General features: G+C 44.9%; 1 protein-coding gene across 1 annotated transcript in view; it reads left to right on the top strand.

Moving 5' to 3' along the window:
- The window catches only part of SLIT1 (slit guidance ligand 1), a 170,577-nt gene that overhangs the window by 25,603 nt on the left and 128,288 nt on the right, over positions 1-16,686 (top strand). Inside the window, exon 4 of the mRNA XM_052660767.1 lies at positions 2,847-2,918. Coding sequence (XP_052516727.1) covers positions 2,847-2,918 — 72 coding nt within the window. The remainder of the gene's footprint in view (positions 1-2,846; positions 2,919-16,686) is intronic.

Below are 16,686 nucleotides of genomic sequence, written 5' to 3'. Positions count from 1 at the left end.
TGAAAAGAGTCAGACACGACTGAGCGCCCACACACAGTAGACTAGAGGACGGGGGCTGCATTTGACACCAGTGCTTCTCAGCCTTGATGTGCACTCAGATCCCTTGGGGATCTGGTTGAGATGCAGAGCCCGAATCAACAGGTCTGGGGTAGCCTGGAACACGCCTCTCTCACCAGCGTCCTAGGTGATGCCCCTGCAGGTGGTCCACGGACACAGTGTGAGTGCCGAAGGTTCATACTTTATAGGTGTCATCCCCCCCACCTCCCACAGCCCCTGCTGTTGGGCAGGAATCCTGCACTCCGGTCTCAGAGAATTGGTCACCAAAGGTGTCAAGATGAGTCAGGTTAAACTTCACTGCCTTCCTCACACAAGTCTCAATAAGGCCACATTCCAGAACCAAACTTCTTACTCCTGCCTATGTCTATAGTACTAAATAATCTTCCAGCTATAGAAGAATTAGAAATGACAGACATACTAAAAGTAACATAATTAAAAATAGATTTGTCATCCTCTATTGTCTGGCCTGGAAAAGAAAGCGAAAGTGTGAAAGTGTTAAGTCACTCAGTTGTGTCTAACTCTCTGCGACCCCATGGACTGTAGCCAGCCGGGCTCCTCTGCCCATGGAATTCTCCAGGAATACTTGAGTGGGTAGCCGTTTCATTCTCCAAGGGATCTTCCCGATCAAGGAATCGAACCTGGGTCTCCTATTTTGCAGATTCTTTTTAAAAAATTAATTAATTTATTTTAATTGGAGGCTAATTACCTTTCAGCATTGTAGTGGTTTTTGCCATACATTGACATGAATCAGCCGTGGGTTTACATGTGTTCCCCATCCTGAACCCCCCTCACCTCCCTCCCCATCCCATCCCTCTGAATCATCCCAATGCACCGGCCCTGAGCACCCTGTCTCATGCATTGAACCTAGACTGGCGATCTTTTTCACATATGATAATATACATGTTTCAGTGCTATTCTCTCAAATTATCCCACCCTCGTCTTCTCCCACAGAGTCCAAAAGACTTGTATACATCTGTGTCTCTTTTGCTGTCTCGCATACAGGGTTATTGTTACCATCTTTCTAAATTTCATATATATGCGTTAGTATACTGTATTGGTGTTTTCCTTTCTGACTTACTTCACTCTGTATAATAGGCTTCAGTTTCATCCACTTTATTAGAACTGATTCAAATGCATTCTTTTTAACGGCTGAGTAATATTCCATTGTGTATATGTACCACAGCTTTCTTATCCCTTTGTGTGCCAATGGACATCTAGGTTGCTTCCATGTCCTGGCTATTGTAAATAGTGCTGCGATTAACATTGGGGTACATGTGTCTCTTTCAATTCTGGTTTCCTTGGTGTGTATGCCCAGCAGTGGGATTGCTGGGTCATATGGCAGTTCTATTTCCAGTTTTTTAAGGAATCTCCACACTGTTCTTCATAGTGGCTGTACTAGTTTGCATTCCCACCAACAGTGTAAGAGGGTTCCCTTTTCTCCATACCCTCTCCAGCATTTATTGCTTGTAGACTTTTGGATTGCAGCCATTCTGACTGGTGTGAGATGGTACCTCATTGTGGTCTTGATTTGCATTTCTCTGATAATGAGTGATGTTAAGCATCTTTTCATGTTTTTGTTAGCTCTCTGTATGTCTTCTTTGGAGAAATGTCTATTTAGTTCTTTGGCCCATTTTTTGATTGGGTCGTTTATTTTTTTGGAATTGAGCTGCAGGAGCTGCTTGTATATTTTTGAGATTAATTCTTTGTCAGTTGCTTCATTTGCTATTATTTTCTCCCTTTCTGAAGGCTGTCTTTTCACCTTGCTTATAGTTTCCTTCGTTGTGCAAAAGCTTTTAAGTTTAATTAGGTCCCCCCCTTTTTTTTTTGCTTTTATTTCCATTACTCTAGGAGGTGGGTCATAGAGGATCCTGCTGTGATTTATGTCAGAGAGTGTTTTGCCTATGTGTTCCTCTAGGAGTTTTATAGTTTCCAGTCTTACGTTTAGATCTTTAATCCATTTTGAGTTTATTTTTGTGTATGGTGTTAGAAAGTGTTCTAGTTTCATTCTTTTACAAGTGGTTGACCAATTTTCCCAGCACCACTGGTTAAAGAGCTTGTCTTTTCTCCACTGTATATTCTTGTGCAGGCAGATTCTTTACAGTCTGAGCCACCAGGGAAGCCTGTAGGGCACGGAAAGACATCTGCAAATTGTTGAGTAAGAAAAATTCAGGTGGCTTAATGCTTTCTCTTCTATTATTTGAGGCTTTTAAAAGATATTAAGCATGCATTTTCATAAATAATTAAAAAATCTATAGTGATATTTTCAATTTGAAAAAAATACCTAAAGCAATAAAACTGTTGAATCATTCTTGAGCCAAATGTGGATGAAAGCAATAAAGAATCAGAACCCTGTGGTCAGTCCTGTCCCATTAGGGTATATCTCACATTTCAAGGGTAGTCAGGTATCCAGTTCACAAACAGATAACATTTGAATCAGTGCCTGATACATTATACAGGGACTTGGAAATCTAAAGTGAAGATAATGATGGGCATGGAGGGAATAATGGAAGGAAAGATGCTCTTTTTACTGACTGCCCAGGACATGTCAGGTCCTCCACTGAGGGGCTTTCAGATGTTCTATTCTTATCCTCCCCAAAGTTGGATGGTGGATTTCCCACTTTACAGATGAAGAAACTGAGGCTCAGAGAAGGTGACTCCCTGGGATTACACAGTGACACATTAGGATTTGAATGCTGGGCCCTCTGCTGAATCCTGTGCTTTTTGAAAAGTCTTTTGGGTTTCCTGGACAGCTTGGCCACTTCCAACCTCTCCACTCTTTTCTTTTTCAGACGACTCAACCGGAACCTGCTGCACACGTTACCAGAGCTGCTGTTCCAGAATAACCAGGCTCTGTCAAGGCTGTGAGTGGCGCTCCATGGATGAAAGCTCTCTCTGTGGTCTTATCCCGTGCCCTGTTGGGGGTGGGCGAGCAGTGTGTGGTCAGTGGAGCCTGGACATTCCCATGACCGTGACCCCCACACTCCTCACCTGGCAGGCATCATCCAGGTGATCTAAGGCCATCTTTCTGCAGTGCTTTTCGGGACGTTTCTCCATGGCAAGCACTTGATAGAATTGGTAGTCTGTCCAGTTCTGTGTGCTGCCCCTGACAGTGTGGTGTGGTGATGTTCTTGGGGTGGGCACGCTTGCCAGTCGTGATGCCAGACTTTATAGGGAGGACCGTTCTCATCCGTCTCTTGCTGCCTTTGATAACTTGCCTTGGGTGGAATGTTTATTCATTCAAATAAGCCCTTCTTGGATCTATTTTCAACTCAGAGTAATGAGGTCTGCTAGCTTGTTAACCATGGCACGAAGTCATGCTTTTATTTGTTGTAAATGTGCTTCTTTCAAGTTTAAAATGTAGTGGCCAATTCTGTGCCTTCATGATTTACCAGATATGTCTGTATTTGTTCTGTACATGTCATCTTGTGGGATCTTGGGTTGGACAGGACCTTAGAGATTACCTAAGGCATCTCTTCTGCAGCCTCTTAGTGTATGTATAGTCTTTTAATCTTTGCTTGGCTACTTCCAGTGGGGAGTTCATCACCTCCTTGGGCAGCCAATTCCATTGTTGGACACATCTGCATATTAGAAACATTTTCTTAATTTTGAGCCCTGAATCAGTTTTTAATAATTTTTGATTTTTCTAGCTTTGCTTTCTGTAAGTATCTAGAACAATCAAGTACAGTACTTTTGTTCAATTTTGAGGAGTTTTCAGGTTTTCTAATTTTGAACTGGGAGGTTTAGTTATCATTAACAAACCTGAAAAACCACTGGTTTGGACCTTCTGCATGCCCAGCAGAGCACTGTGTGAGATACTGGCCTGCCGGTTCTTCCCTAAAGAAGCTTATAGGACCCCATTGGTAAGTCTGGAGATGCAATGGGTAAGACAAGGGGTGGGGGCTGGGTGGGGGTCGGCACTATGGGGCTGCAGAGTGCTGAGAGGTGTGCCTGGGGAGCCTGGAGCTTGATCTCTCTCCTCTTATTAAATATGGCTGGTTCTTTCCACCTCTGTCCTGATTGCCACTTCTTGGTAAGCCCAATGGTCTGGAGGCAGCCACAGAATTTCTCATGGATCCTGCTTTCCAGGTTTTGTTTTAGGGTAGAGCTCTAACTTTCAGTTCTGTCCCCCAGTTTCAAAACTGTCCCTTTCAGTTCTGTCTCTCTGGTCACTTCCTGTGTCCTTCTTCTGACCTGGAGGTCTCTCCACAGAGATGGAGATGATCTCTCAGTGAGGATCTCTTCTGCTGGCCTTTGCCACCCTTGGGCTTGAGCTAGGTCTTCTCTGTCAGCCCCCTTATAACTGCTAGGCTGGCCCTTTGGTGCCAGGCACATACAGGGTGGCTTGACTTTTCTTTCCTTGATGGCTGAAGGCACAAGATCCTTCCCAGCAGCCTAGGCAACCCCTTAGCCTGGGGGCCAGCTCTTGCACACAAAGTCCGTGCTGCTACTGGTCCCTGGTGGGCAGCTGGCCTTGTCCTGACTGAGCCCCAGCAGCTTTCGTTTCCTCTTGTTCTGTCCTTTCTCCGAGCTGCTTCTTACGGGAGTTATCACAACTTTCAGTTCAGTTCAGTCACTCAGTCGTGTCCGACTCTTTGCGACCCCATGAACTGCAGCACACCAGGCCTCTCTGTTCATCACCAACTCCCAGAGTGTACCCAAACTCATGTCCATCGAGTCAGTGATGCCATCCAGCCTTTTCATCCTCCGTAGTCCCCTTCTCCTCCTGCCCCCAATCCCTCCCAGCATCAGGGTCTTTTCCAATGAGTCAGGTCTTCTCATCAGGTGGCCAAAGTATTGGAGTTTCAGCTTCAACATCAGTCCTTCCAATGAACACCCAGGACTGATCTCCTTTAGAATGGACTGGTTGGATCTCCTTGCAGTCCAAGGGATTCTCAAGAGTCTTCTCCAACACCACAGTTCAAAAGCATCAATTCTTCGGCGCTCAGCTTTCTTCGCAGTCCAACTCTCACATCCATACATGACCACTGGAAAAACCATAGCCTTGACTAGACGGACCTTTGTTGGCAAAGTACTGTCTCTGCTTTTTAATATGCTGTCTAGGTTGGTCATAACTTTCCTTCCAAGGAGTAAGCGTCTTTTAATTTCATGGCTGCAATCACCATCTGCAGTGATTTTGGAGTCCCCAAAAATAGTCTGACACTGTTTCCACTGTTTCCCCATCTATTTGCCATGAAGTGATGGGACCAGATGTCATGATCTTAGTTTTCTGAATGTTGAGCTTTAAGCCAACTTTTTCACTCTCCTCTTTCACTTTCCTCAAGAGGCTTTTTAGTTCACTTTCTGCCATAAGGGTGGTGTCATCTGCATATCTGAGGTGATTGATATTTCTCCTGGCAATCTTGATTCCAGCTTGTGTTTCTTCCAGTCCAGCATTTCTCATGATGTACTCTGCATAGAAGTTAAATAAGCAGGGTGACAATATACAGCCTTGGCATACTCCTTTTCCTATTTGGGACCAGTCTGTTGTTCCATGTCCAGTTCTAACTGTTGCTTCCTGACCTGCATACAGGTTTCTCAAGAGGCAGGTCAGGTGGTCTGGTATTCCCATCTGTTTCAGAATTTTCCACAGTTTCTTGTGATCCACACAGTCAAAGGCTTTGGCATAGTCAATAAAGCAGAAATAGATGTTTTTCTGGAACTCTCTTGCTTTTTCAGTGATCCAGTGGATGTTGGCAATTTGATCTCTCGTTCCTCTGCCTTTTCTAAAACCAGCTTGAACATTTGGAAGTTCACGGTTCACATATTGCTGAAGCCTGGCTTGGAGAATTTTGAGCATTACTTTACTAGTGTGTGAGATGAGTGCAATTGTGTGGTAGTTTGAGCATACTTTGGCATTGCCTTTCATTGGGATAGGAATGAAAACTGACATTTTCCAGTCCTGTGGCCACTGCTGAGTTTTCCAAATTTGCTGGCATATTGAGTGCAGCACTTTTACAGCATCATCTTTCAGGATTTGAAATAGTTCAACTGGAACTCCATCACCTCCACTAGCTTTGTTCATAGTAATGCTTTCTAAGGCCCACTTGACTTCACATTCCAAGATGTCTGACTCTAGGTGAGTGATGACACCATTGTGATTATCTGGATCGTGAAGATCTTTTTTGTACAGTTCTGTGTATTCTTGCCACCTCTTCTTAATATCTTCTGCTTCTGTTAACTCTCTGCAAAAATTCATCCTGAACATCTTTTCTCCTGGTCTCCTTCTGTGCTTTTCTTTCCCCTTCTCTTAAGCCCTCTTAGCCCTTTGCACATTGGCCCCTACTCTCCCAGCATTATTCACCTGCTTTGACTTTCTTCCCTTCGGTCACATGGATGCCCTTCACCATCTAGGATCTGGAGCAAGGCCCTTGTTGCTGTTAAGTTCTGGACACTGCTTTGATCCTCCATCATTTATTTTATTTTTAAAAACTTTAAAATTTATTTTTAAATTTCAGCTTTGCTAAGGTATAATTAACAAACTTGAAATTACTTAAAGTGTGTACTGTGAAAATTTGATATACATATGCATGATAAAAGGGTCCCCTGCTTCCATCTAGTTCTTTAACATATCCATTATCTCACATATTTATCTTTTTATTGAAGGCATTCAAGTTTTACTTATCAGTAAATTCCAATTATGTTAGGACTGTGTTATCAACAATAGTCATCATGTCATACATTAGACTGTACTCTATTACCAACCTCTCCTATTGTCCATCCCACAGCCTCTGGCAACCACTTTTCTCCTCTGCTTCTGTGAATTTGACTTTTTTAGATTCCTCATGTAAGTGATAGCAGGCTTCCCTGGTGGCTCAGATGGCAGAGAATCTGCCTAGGAGACCCAGGTTCAATCCCTAGGTTGGGAAGATCCCCTGGAGGAGGAAGCGGCAACCCACTGCCTGGGAAATCCCATGAACATAGAAGCCTGGTGGGCTACAGTCTGTGGGGTTGCAAAGAGTCAGACACTGAGCAACTTACACGCACACACGTAAGTGATACCATGCAGTATTTGTCTTTGGCTTATTTCACTTAGCATAATCCCTTGGGGTCCCCCCATGCTGTCACAGATGGAAGGATTTCCTTCTTTCTCATGGCTGAGTTATATTCTACTGTGTGTGTGGATACTGTGTATGTCAATCTATCTTTCTATCTATCTATCTAGTCCCTAACTAAGCCAGTCATTATGCAGAGCATAGCTGGCCTGGATGAAGGGAGACTGTTTTCTCTAGCTCTCCTCTCTTTTTTAACCATCGAAAAATTCAAGTATAGTCAATTTACAATGTTACTTTCTACTGTATAGCCAAGTGATTCAGTTATACCCATATATATATATATATATATATATACATTCTTTTTCATAATGGTTTATCATAGGATATTTAATATAGAAGGTCCTTGTTATTTGTTTTTATATAATAGTGTGTATATGTTAATTCTAAACTCCTAATTTATATCTCCTCCTGCCCCCTGCTTTCCTCTTAAGTAATTAACCATAAGTTTGTTTTCTGTGTCTGTGAGTCTGTTTTGTAAATAAGTTCATTTATATAATTTTCTTTGGATTTCACATATAAATGATATCATAGCATGTTTGTCTTTCTCTTTCTGACTTGCTTCACCTAATATGATAATCTCTAGGTCCATCCATGTTGCCGCAAAAGGCATTATTTCATTTCTTTTTTAATAAGTGAGTAGTATTCTGTTGTATATCCTGGTGGCTCAGATGATAAAGCATCTGCCTGCAATGCAGGACACCTGAGTTCTACCCCTGGGTCAGGAAGATTCCCTGGAGAAGGAAATGGCAACCCACTCCAGTGTTCTTGCTTAAAAAGTCCCATGGACAGAGAAGCCTGGCAGGGTACAGTCCATGGGGTCACAAAGAGTCAGACCGAGCGACTAACACTAGCTAACTATATATACACATCTTTATCCATTCATCTACTGATGGGCATTTTAGGTTGCTTCCATGTCTTGGCTACTGTATATACTGCTGCTATGAACATTGGGGTACATGTATCTTTTTGAATTAGAGTTTGCTCTGGATCATATGGTAACACTATTTTTAGTATTTTTTTTTAAAGGAACCTCCATACTCTTCTTCATAGTGACTATACCAATTTACATTCCCACCAACAGGGTAGGAGGAGGGTTCCTTTTTCTCCATGTCCTCTCCAGCATTTATTATTTATAGACTCTTTAATGATGGCCATTCTAACTGTGTGAAGTGATACCCCACAGTAGTTTTGATTTGCATTTCTCTGATAATTAGCAATATTGAACATCTTTTCATGTGCCTGTTGGCCATCTGGATATCTTCTTTGGAAAAAAGTCTATTTAGGGCTTCTGCTCATTTTTTGATTGGGCTTTTTTTATATTAAGCTGGATGAACGGTTTGTATACCTTGGAAATTAATCTCTTTCAGTAGCATCATCTGCAAATATTTTCTCCCAGTCTGTAGACTGTCATTTTGTTTCCTCTTGATATTTCTTAAGCCCACCTGTGAGCACAGGTGTGCAGGCCGATGGGTCTTTGGGAAGGACTGCTGTGCAGCACTCCCCATGTAGATCAGCCTAGAGCTTGAACTCATGACCAGGGACAGTACTTCCTGATGCCTCTCCAGCTCAGGTCATCTCAAAAAGGGTACATGCTGAGAGGAAATGATTAAACAAGACTTTTTATTGATCTGGATGTTTGTCCCTGGTGTCTGGACCCTGTATTTTTTCCCCTGGTGATGGTTATAGGGAAGGACACAGGAGCAAGTGCCGAAAGACTTACTTGCTAATGTTCTTTTCTATCCTTCTCATCCCCAATCCACTGACTTGAGCATCTGGCATTCCAAACATCTCTGTTTACTCTCCCAGTAGTCTGGCTGAGGAGCACTTGGGCATGCCTGCTTCCAGAAATAGGACCTGCAGGCTGGTGGGGTGGGGTAGGGTGGGCTGGGGTATTATTGTAAGGGCATCAGCAGCAGACTCATGGGCTCCTCTTGACAGGAAGCGAGGCACAGTGGGGACCAGAGGTGTGAGGGGTATTTCTAGTTCTTTCTGACCGTCTACTTTATTGTCCCACTTCTCCCGGCAGACCAGTGTCCTCAGTTTACCAGCAACATCTCAGTTCCACTGTGACTTTGGTTGACCACCATGTTCACTCCTCTCCTACTTCCTGTGACCTTGGAGCTCAGATCCCCTTGTGTCAGTGGTCCCAGCCCAGATTTCTAGGGAAAGAATCCGATTGGCCCATCTTCAGTCAGGCATTCACCCCTGGGCCAAGGGGATGAGTTGGGGGCAGTGGGACTGTCTGGCGAAGTCACACTCTGGGCCCCCCTTAGGAGGAGGGTAAGAGGGGAGGCAGGGCTTGATGCTTCTGGTCTCTCATCTGGTGACGTTTCTTCTCCTTTGAGGGATCCGTTACTAATCCTTTTCAACTGGAACAAGTCACGGATTTTTTTTTTTTTTTAGGGGTCATTATGCTATATCAGCATGAAAACGAGAGACCAGGTGTGCAGGGTAAGGTGATGTCACAAAGTGGTATGTGGCCCACATTACAACGGATTTTGTCTGTGAAGCTTCCAGCAGTTAAAATCCTGTGGCTGGTTATTCCTCACTAACATTTCTCCAGTTGGTGGGTTAGTCAGCCCATTTCTTTCCACGTTCAGGACCAGAGAGATGATTGGTTTGGACCCAGAGCAGTTTGGTAATTGGGTTGGAAATAGACACCAGGCCTTGAAGGGACCATGAAATCTCTGAAAATGGGCTTAAACCTTGATGTAGAAATCTAGCGTTTGGGGATTGACCCTAAGGTCAATAAAATATGATTACAAACATGTTCACTGCAGCATAATTTAGAATGTTGAAATGTAGAACATTGAAAAGAATATAACAACCAAAATGTCCAACCTTGGGGAAATGATTAAGTAAACTTTGGTATATCTACTTGGTGGAATATTTATATCCTTGTCAGAAATGGCCTTTATGAAAGGCGTAGAGTGATGCAGATAAATGTTTGTGATACCGAGGCCAGGATGCAAACTTGTTTTGACTAAGATCACTAAACAAATCACTCCAAAGGGTGCACAGGAAAATGACTACAAAATGCCAACAGGGGTTACCTCTGGGTGACTTTTTCTTATTTATATTTCCCAGGTGTTCAATAAAAGGAGTATATATGTTAAAAAATGTTTATTTATTTATTTGGCTGCACTGAGTCCTAGCTGCGGTGTTTAGGATCCTTTAGTTGAGGCAGTTCCCCGACCAGGGGTGGAATCTGGCCCCCCTGCATCGTGAGCACCAAGTCCTAGCCACTGGATGCCCAGGGAAGTCCCAGAGTACATTATTTTTATGATAGGAGATTTCCCCATTTTTGTATGCAGTGGAAAACCTCTGTTGTCTGAATTAAAGTCAACACTAGATAAATAATGTTGGGGTACTTCCTTGAACCCCGTTGAACCTGAGGTTCTTCTACCAGATAATGTCTGCCTCACAGGCTGTTATGGAGATTAAAGAAAGGTGTAACTTCCTCTCATATCAGGTGTAAGCTCATAGAACATTGTAGGTGCTCAGAAAATCAGTGAATTTCCCTTTTATTGATGAAGCAGTGCAAACTCAGAGGGTTTGTGACTTGTTCAAGGGGTTGAGTCAAATTTGAACCCTGCTCTGTCTGATGCTGAAGCTCGTCCTTTCTCATGCCCCACCCACACCCTCTCTACCGCCTTCTATGCTCACCTACCTGCTCACCCACCTACTCACCCACCCATCCACCTGCTGGTACCCCACCCACCTCTCACCTAATCATCTACCACAGCCCTTCCAGCCTTCCTCTCCTCTGTGCTCCCATTTACCCATCTACCAACCCATCGTCAATTCGACCAGCTCTCCATCCTCTATCTCCTTCCACTGGTCCTCCCATCTAACACCCTCCCACTCACCTATCCATCTGCCTGCCCATCCAGTCTCTCACTCATTTACCCACCAAACCCACCCATTCACTCTGCACTTACCCGTCTACCAACATAGCCATAACCTACCACACACCCATCTATTCCCCCATGCCTCACTCACCCTCCCTTGTCCTCCCCTCACCGCATCCAACTTCCCTCTCACCTTCCATCTTCTGGCCCATCCACCCCTGACCCACTCACCCAGCATTTACAGAGGACCTGTTATGGGCCAGGCACTGTTGTCAGCGCTGAGAACACTTGACGGCTGTGTGAGACAGCTGGGAGTGGGTAGGCGCTGTGTCTCCAGAGGTGAGGATTTCTCACTAGTCTCTTTGAAAGCAGCCTGCATCCTCTGACCTGACAGCAGTTTGATGTGTCAGTGTTGGGTGGAGGGAGCAGATGCTTAACTGGCTGGACCTGTGTCTACCCTGGTGGCAGGTTAACTAGATTTAAGATCAGCTTCCTCACCTGACAGCCTCCACGCGAATATGCGGAGATGTTGTTTCACAAATGCATGCAGGGGTTAAGATTAGGGTTAGAGAGAGAGATTTGAACCTTCTTCCTTCTCTTCTGGGGCTTCCCTGGTGTCTCAGTAGTAAAGGATCTGCCTGCCAATACAGGAGACTCAGGTTCAATCCCTGGGTCAGGAAGATCCCCTGGAGAAGGAGATGGCAACCCCCTCCAGTATTCCTGCCTGGGAAATCTCATAGACAGAGGAGCCGGGTGGGCTACAGTCCATGGGGTTGCAAAGAGTCGGACAGGACTGAGCGGCTAAACGACAATAACTTTCTCTCAGAGCAGCAAAACCGAGTCTTCACCCACTTTGGCTGGGGGAGCACCGTGTGTGTCAACTGCCTGTGAACTCCCAGATCTGGGATTTGGAGAGGAGTCGCTCCTGCTGCCTTGCCATCCTCCTCTTGCCAGTTTCATCCCCATCCTCATTCAGAGGCCGCTCCTGGAAACCCAGCTCCTCTGGGCTTCTTTTTAGCCTTGACAAGATTGACCTTTTGTGTCTCTGCTGGGCCTGGAGGCAGTAAGGGTGGGTGATTAAGGGCAGCCTGGGGTATTTATTCCCCCTTATTTATATCCCCGCCGTGAGGGCCAGGATAACTCATTACCAGGGCCGTGGTGGCTGGCGAGGCGCCTCTGTGATGTCCTGCTGGAGCCCTGTTGAAGAATGCCTGACCCCGCTGACCCTGTCTCGAGCTGGGTTTAATTAAACTGTCAGCACTGGTCAGAAGAACAAAGCCTCCCTCCCCGTCCTGGTCGCCAGCCCCCATCAGAGGCAGGGGGCATTCTCTGCTGAAATGAAGAACTGTTAAATATGGATCTGTCTTGCCTCCGAGGGAAATTACCCGAAGCAGGAAGGTGACCTCGCTTTTGTGACACGCCCACTCCAGGCAGCAGATCTGCGGGACTGAACCGGCCCCGGACCCTGAGCATGAGGAACAGGGCTCCCTCCTGTCAGAGCTGCCTTAACACACCATCCCTCACCCCTAGACTCTCCCTTTCCCAGAAAGGAATTTCATGAGCTTTGTCTGTGAGGTGTTAAGTCAGTGAGGTGTTTCTGGCACAGGTAGGAAGGTTTGGGGAAGTTCAGTTCAGTTGCTCAGTCGTGTCCGACTCTTTGTGACCCCACGCCAGGCCTCCCTGTCCATCACCAACTCCCAGAGTTGACTCAAACTCATATCCATTGAGTCGGTGATGCCATCCAACCATCTCATCCTCTGTTGTCCCCTTCTCCTCCTGCCCTCAATCTTTCCCAGCATCAGGGTCTTTTCAAATGAGTCAGTTCTTCGCATCAGGTGGCCAAAGTATTGGAGTTTCAGCTTCAACATCAGTCCTTCCTATGAATATTCAGGACTGATTTCCTTTAGGATGGACTGATTGGATCTCCTTGCAGTCCAAGGGACTCTCAAGAGTCTTCTCCAACACTACAGTTCAAATGCATCAATTCTTCGGTGCTCAGCTTTCTTTATAGTCCAACTCTCATGTCCATACACGACCACTGGAAAAACCATAGCTTTAACTAGATGGAGCTTTGTTGAAAGTGCTGCACTCAATATGCCAGCAAATTTGGAAAACTCAGCAGTGGCCACAGGACTGGAAAAGGTCAGTTTTCATTCCAATCCCAAAGAAAGGCAATGCCAAAGAATGCTCAAACTACTGCACAATTGCACTCATCTCACACACTAGCAAAGTAATGCTCAAAATTCTCCAAGCCAGGCTTCAAAAGTATGTAAACCATGAACTTCCAAATGTTCAAGCTGGATTTAGAAAAGGCAGAGGAACCAGAGATCAAATTGCCAACATCTGTTGGATCATTGAAAATGTTTGGGGAAGTTTTGGGTCAAATAAGGTTCTCTGGGAATTACTTTCAGCCCCTTTAGTCCACTTGTAGGGGACATGTAGGGTGTTGCTGAACTGATCTGATTGCAAAACTCTTCGAAGTTTTATTTTTAGGGAAAAACTAGATCTGTGAGTCTAGTGTCAGGTAACTTGCTGAGGCCACAGTCAGTAAGGATGAGAGCTGAGATTTTTTTTTTAAATTTTTAATTGGAGGATAATTGTTGTACAATGTTGTGTCAGCTTCTTCCCTACAACAGTGTGAATCAGCCATAAGTGTACATATGTCCCCTTCGTCTTGCACCTCCCTTCAACTCCCCACCCATCCCGGCTGTCACAGAGCACCTCAGTTGAACTCCCTGGGTTACACAGCAGCTTCCCAATAGTTGTCTGTCTTGCATATGGTAATGCTTCTGTTTCAGTGCTATCTCTCAATTCATCGCCCTCTTCTCCTTTCCCTGCTGTATCCAAAGTTTGTTCTCTAGGTCTGCGTCCCCACTCCTGCCCCACAAATAGGTTCATCAGTACCATTTTTCCAGATTCCATATATATATATATATGTTAATATATGATTTTTGTTTTCCTCTTTCTGATTTACTTCATTCTGTATAACATGCTCTAGGTTCATCCACCTCACTAGAACTGACTCAAATGTGTTCCTTTTTATGGCCGGGTAATATTCCATTGCGTGTACCACAGCTTTATTCATTCATCTGTGTGTGGACATCTGGGTTGCTTCCGTGTCCTAGCTATTGTAAACAGTGCTACAATGAACATTAACATACAATGGGATATCACCTCACACCATCTAAAGAAATCTGCAAACAGTAAATGCTGGAGAGGGTGTGGAGAAGAGGGAACCCTCTTGCACTGTTGGTGGGAATGTAAACTGATGCAGCCATGATGGAGAACAGTATGGAGATTCCTTTAAAAACTAGGAATAAAACTACCATATGGGCCAGCAACCCACTACTGGGATTGCCTGAGAAAACCATAACTGTAAAAGACAGAGCTGAGATTTGAAAACAGGTCCCCCTGATCCCAGACCCACATTCTTATCTCTAAACCATCAGCACTTAAATTAGTGTGGGAATCAGCACTGTCATCAAAGACCCCAAGTTAACGGGTGTGGAAGGGCCCAAGGATCTGCATTGTTAGTAAGTCTGGTCTGCTCCACACTCTGAGAAGCCTTGTTCCCCAGCATGCTTGCTGAGTCTTAGGTGGGGACCGCTCTTTGGGCAGAGCCCCTGTCTGCCTCTGCACGGGTTGGTTCTAGAGTGAGAGCCCCAAGAACAGAGACCCTCCCAAGGGCAGACGCTTCACCTCTTGCTGCCATGCAGAGAGCGATTTGGGGATTATGAGTTGACAATTATGGAGCACTCTGGGCTCTCAAAGTGCTTTCCAATCATTAAATCTCTGCCTGCTGTCAAGGCTCAAGTGAAAATGCACACGTCCCACTGGGCCGGCCCCAGAGCCTCTATCGAAGAGGGCGGCCAGCGTGAGATTGGCAACCAGCACGCCAGAGTGGCTGACATGGCCCAGCATGGAAGGATGTCCTTAGCACAGCCTCGGCCTTGGCCCCCCTCACTGCCCCACCCCCCTCTACCCCCAACTGCCTCACAGCCATACTTTTGTGAGCCTTCACAAATAAGGGTAGTCAGGGAACCCAGGGCCTGGGGCAGAGCTGGAGGCAAGAGCTGTGGATAGGTCATCCTTAGGGATTATGTCCTGCTGGGGACCTTTTAGAGGGGCTCAAAGGAATGAAAAGCAGTCAGTTCTCTCCTAAACAGCTTGATAAAATCGGTAAGGAATAAACAATTCATAAGCATCGAGAAGATTCAGAACAGAGGGGAGTGCACACAGGAAGGGGCAATTGTGAATCACTTCTAGGGGTGTGGGGATTTTTAAAAAACTATCTCAAACATTATATAAATAATTCTGCTGTGATATTGATCATTTGGAAAATAGAGAAAAGCAAAGAAAGATAAGAGAGAAGAGATTTATTTTTTTTCCAGTTAAACAAGGCATTTAAAAATGCTTGAGCCATCATTCCAATCTTTTTTTAAAGAGAGTTGAATACCATTGGTTAAGCACTTATGTGCCAAATAATTTCTGGGCATTTTCTCTTTTTAATTGTTGCAGTCAATAAGCGATGATTATCCCCATTTTACAGTTGAGAATTGAGGCATGGTTGAGTTAAGTAAATTGGTCACATAGCTAGTTGTTACCCACCATGCTGTACTGCCTTTCGTAATAGAAAATTTTAGAAAATAGAGAAACAGAAAGAAGAGAGAGATCACTCAGGAGTCTTTTGGAAAAGTAGGTTTAAAGTCAGGTATTGAAGGGTGTGGCAGACATAGGTGGGTGGAGGGGGTGCAGTTGCCCCCCTAGCAGGGGCCCCGCAATTGTAGAGTGTTTTGTGGATGTCCACCTGGGAGGAGGTTGTGGGTGGGCTATGTCTTTTAGAATGAGGAGTCTGGAATGAGTGATAGCCAGAGGACCATAGAGGATTCTCCTCTCCTCTACTGTCTGCACCTGAGCACGAGGGACAGATGGGCCCACATTTCTCCCTTAGTTTGTCTGAAATGCTACCTCCCTGTCACAGTTCTTCCCTCCCCAGGCAAAACCGAGTGTTGCCTCTTAATGCCCTATTTTTTTCCCTTTATAACTTTTTTTTTTTTTTTGCAGTAAAATATATACAACTTAATACTTACCATTTTGGTACTTCCCAGGCGGTGCCAGTGGTAAAGAATCTGCCTGTTAACACACCAGACGTAAGAGACTCAGGTTCAATCCCTGGGTGAGGAAGATCCCCTGGAGAAGGAAATGGCAATCCACTCCAGTATTCTTGCTTAGGAAATCCCATGGGCAGAGGAGCCTGGCAGGCTATAGTCCACAGGGTTGCAGAGAATTGGACAAGACTGAGCACACACGTGCACACATACAGTAGCTACCATTTTAACCACTAGCAACTGCACAATTTAGTGACACTAACTACATTCACAATGCTGGGTGACTATCACCACTATCTATCCCCAAAAGTTCTCACCATCCTTGAGAGAAACTCTGTACCTGTTAAATAGTAGCTCCTCTTTCCTCCCTCTCCCCCTAGTCCTGGTAACCTCTAGTCTACCATCTGTCTCTTTGAATTGCCTATTCTAATTTGCCTCATGTAAGTGAAGATATTACTTTGCCAACAAAGGTCCATCTAGTCAAAGCTTTGGTTTTTCCAGTAGTCATGTATGGATGTGAGAGTTGGACTATAAAGAAAGCTGAGCACTGAAAAATTGATGTTTTTGAACTGTGGTGTTGGAGAAGACTCCTGAGAGTCACTTGGACAGCAAGGAGAT

The sequence above is a fragment of the Budorcas taxicolor genome, chromosome 23, assembly GCF_023091745.1.
Source record: "Budorcas taxicolor isolate Tak-1 chromosome 23, Takin1.1, whole genome shotgun sequence".
NCBI lineage: Eukaryota > Metazoa > Chordata > Mammalia > Artiodactyla > Bovidae > Budorcas > Budorcas taxicolor.
The sequence above is the reverse complement of the archived record's forward strand: the minus strand, read 5'-3'. Positions and strand labels throughout refer to the sequence as shown.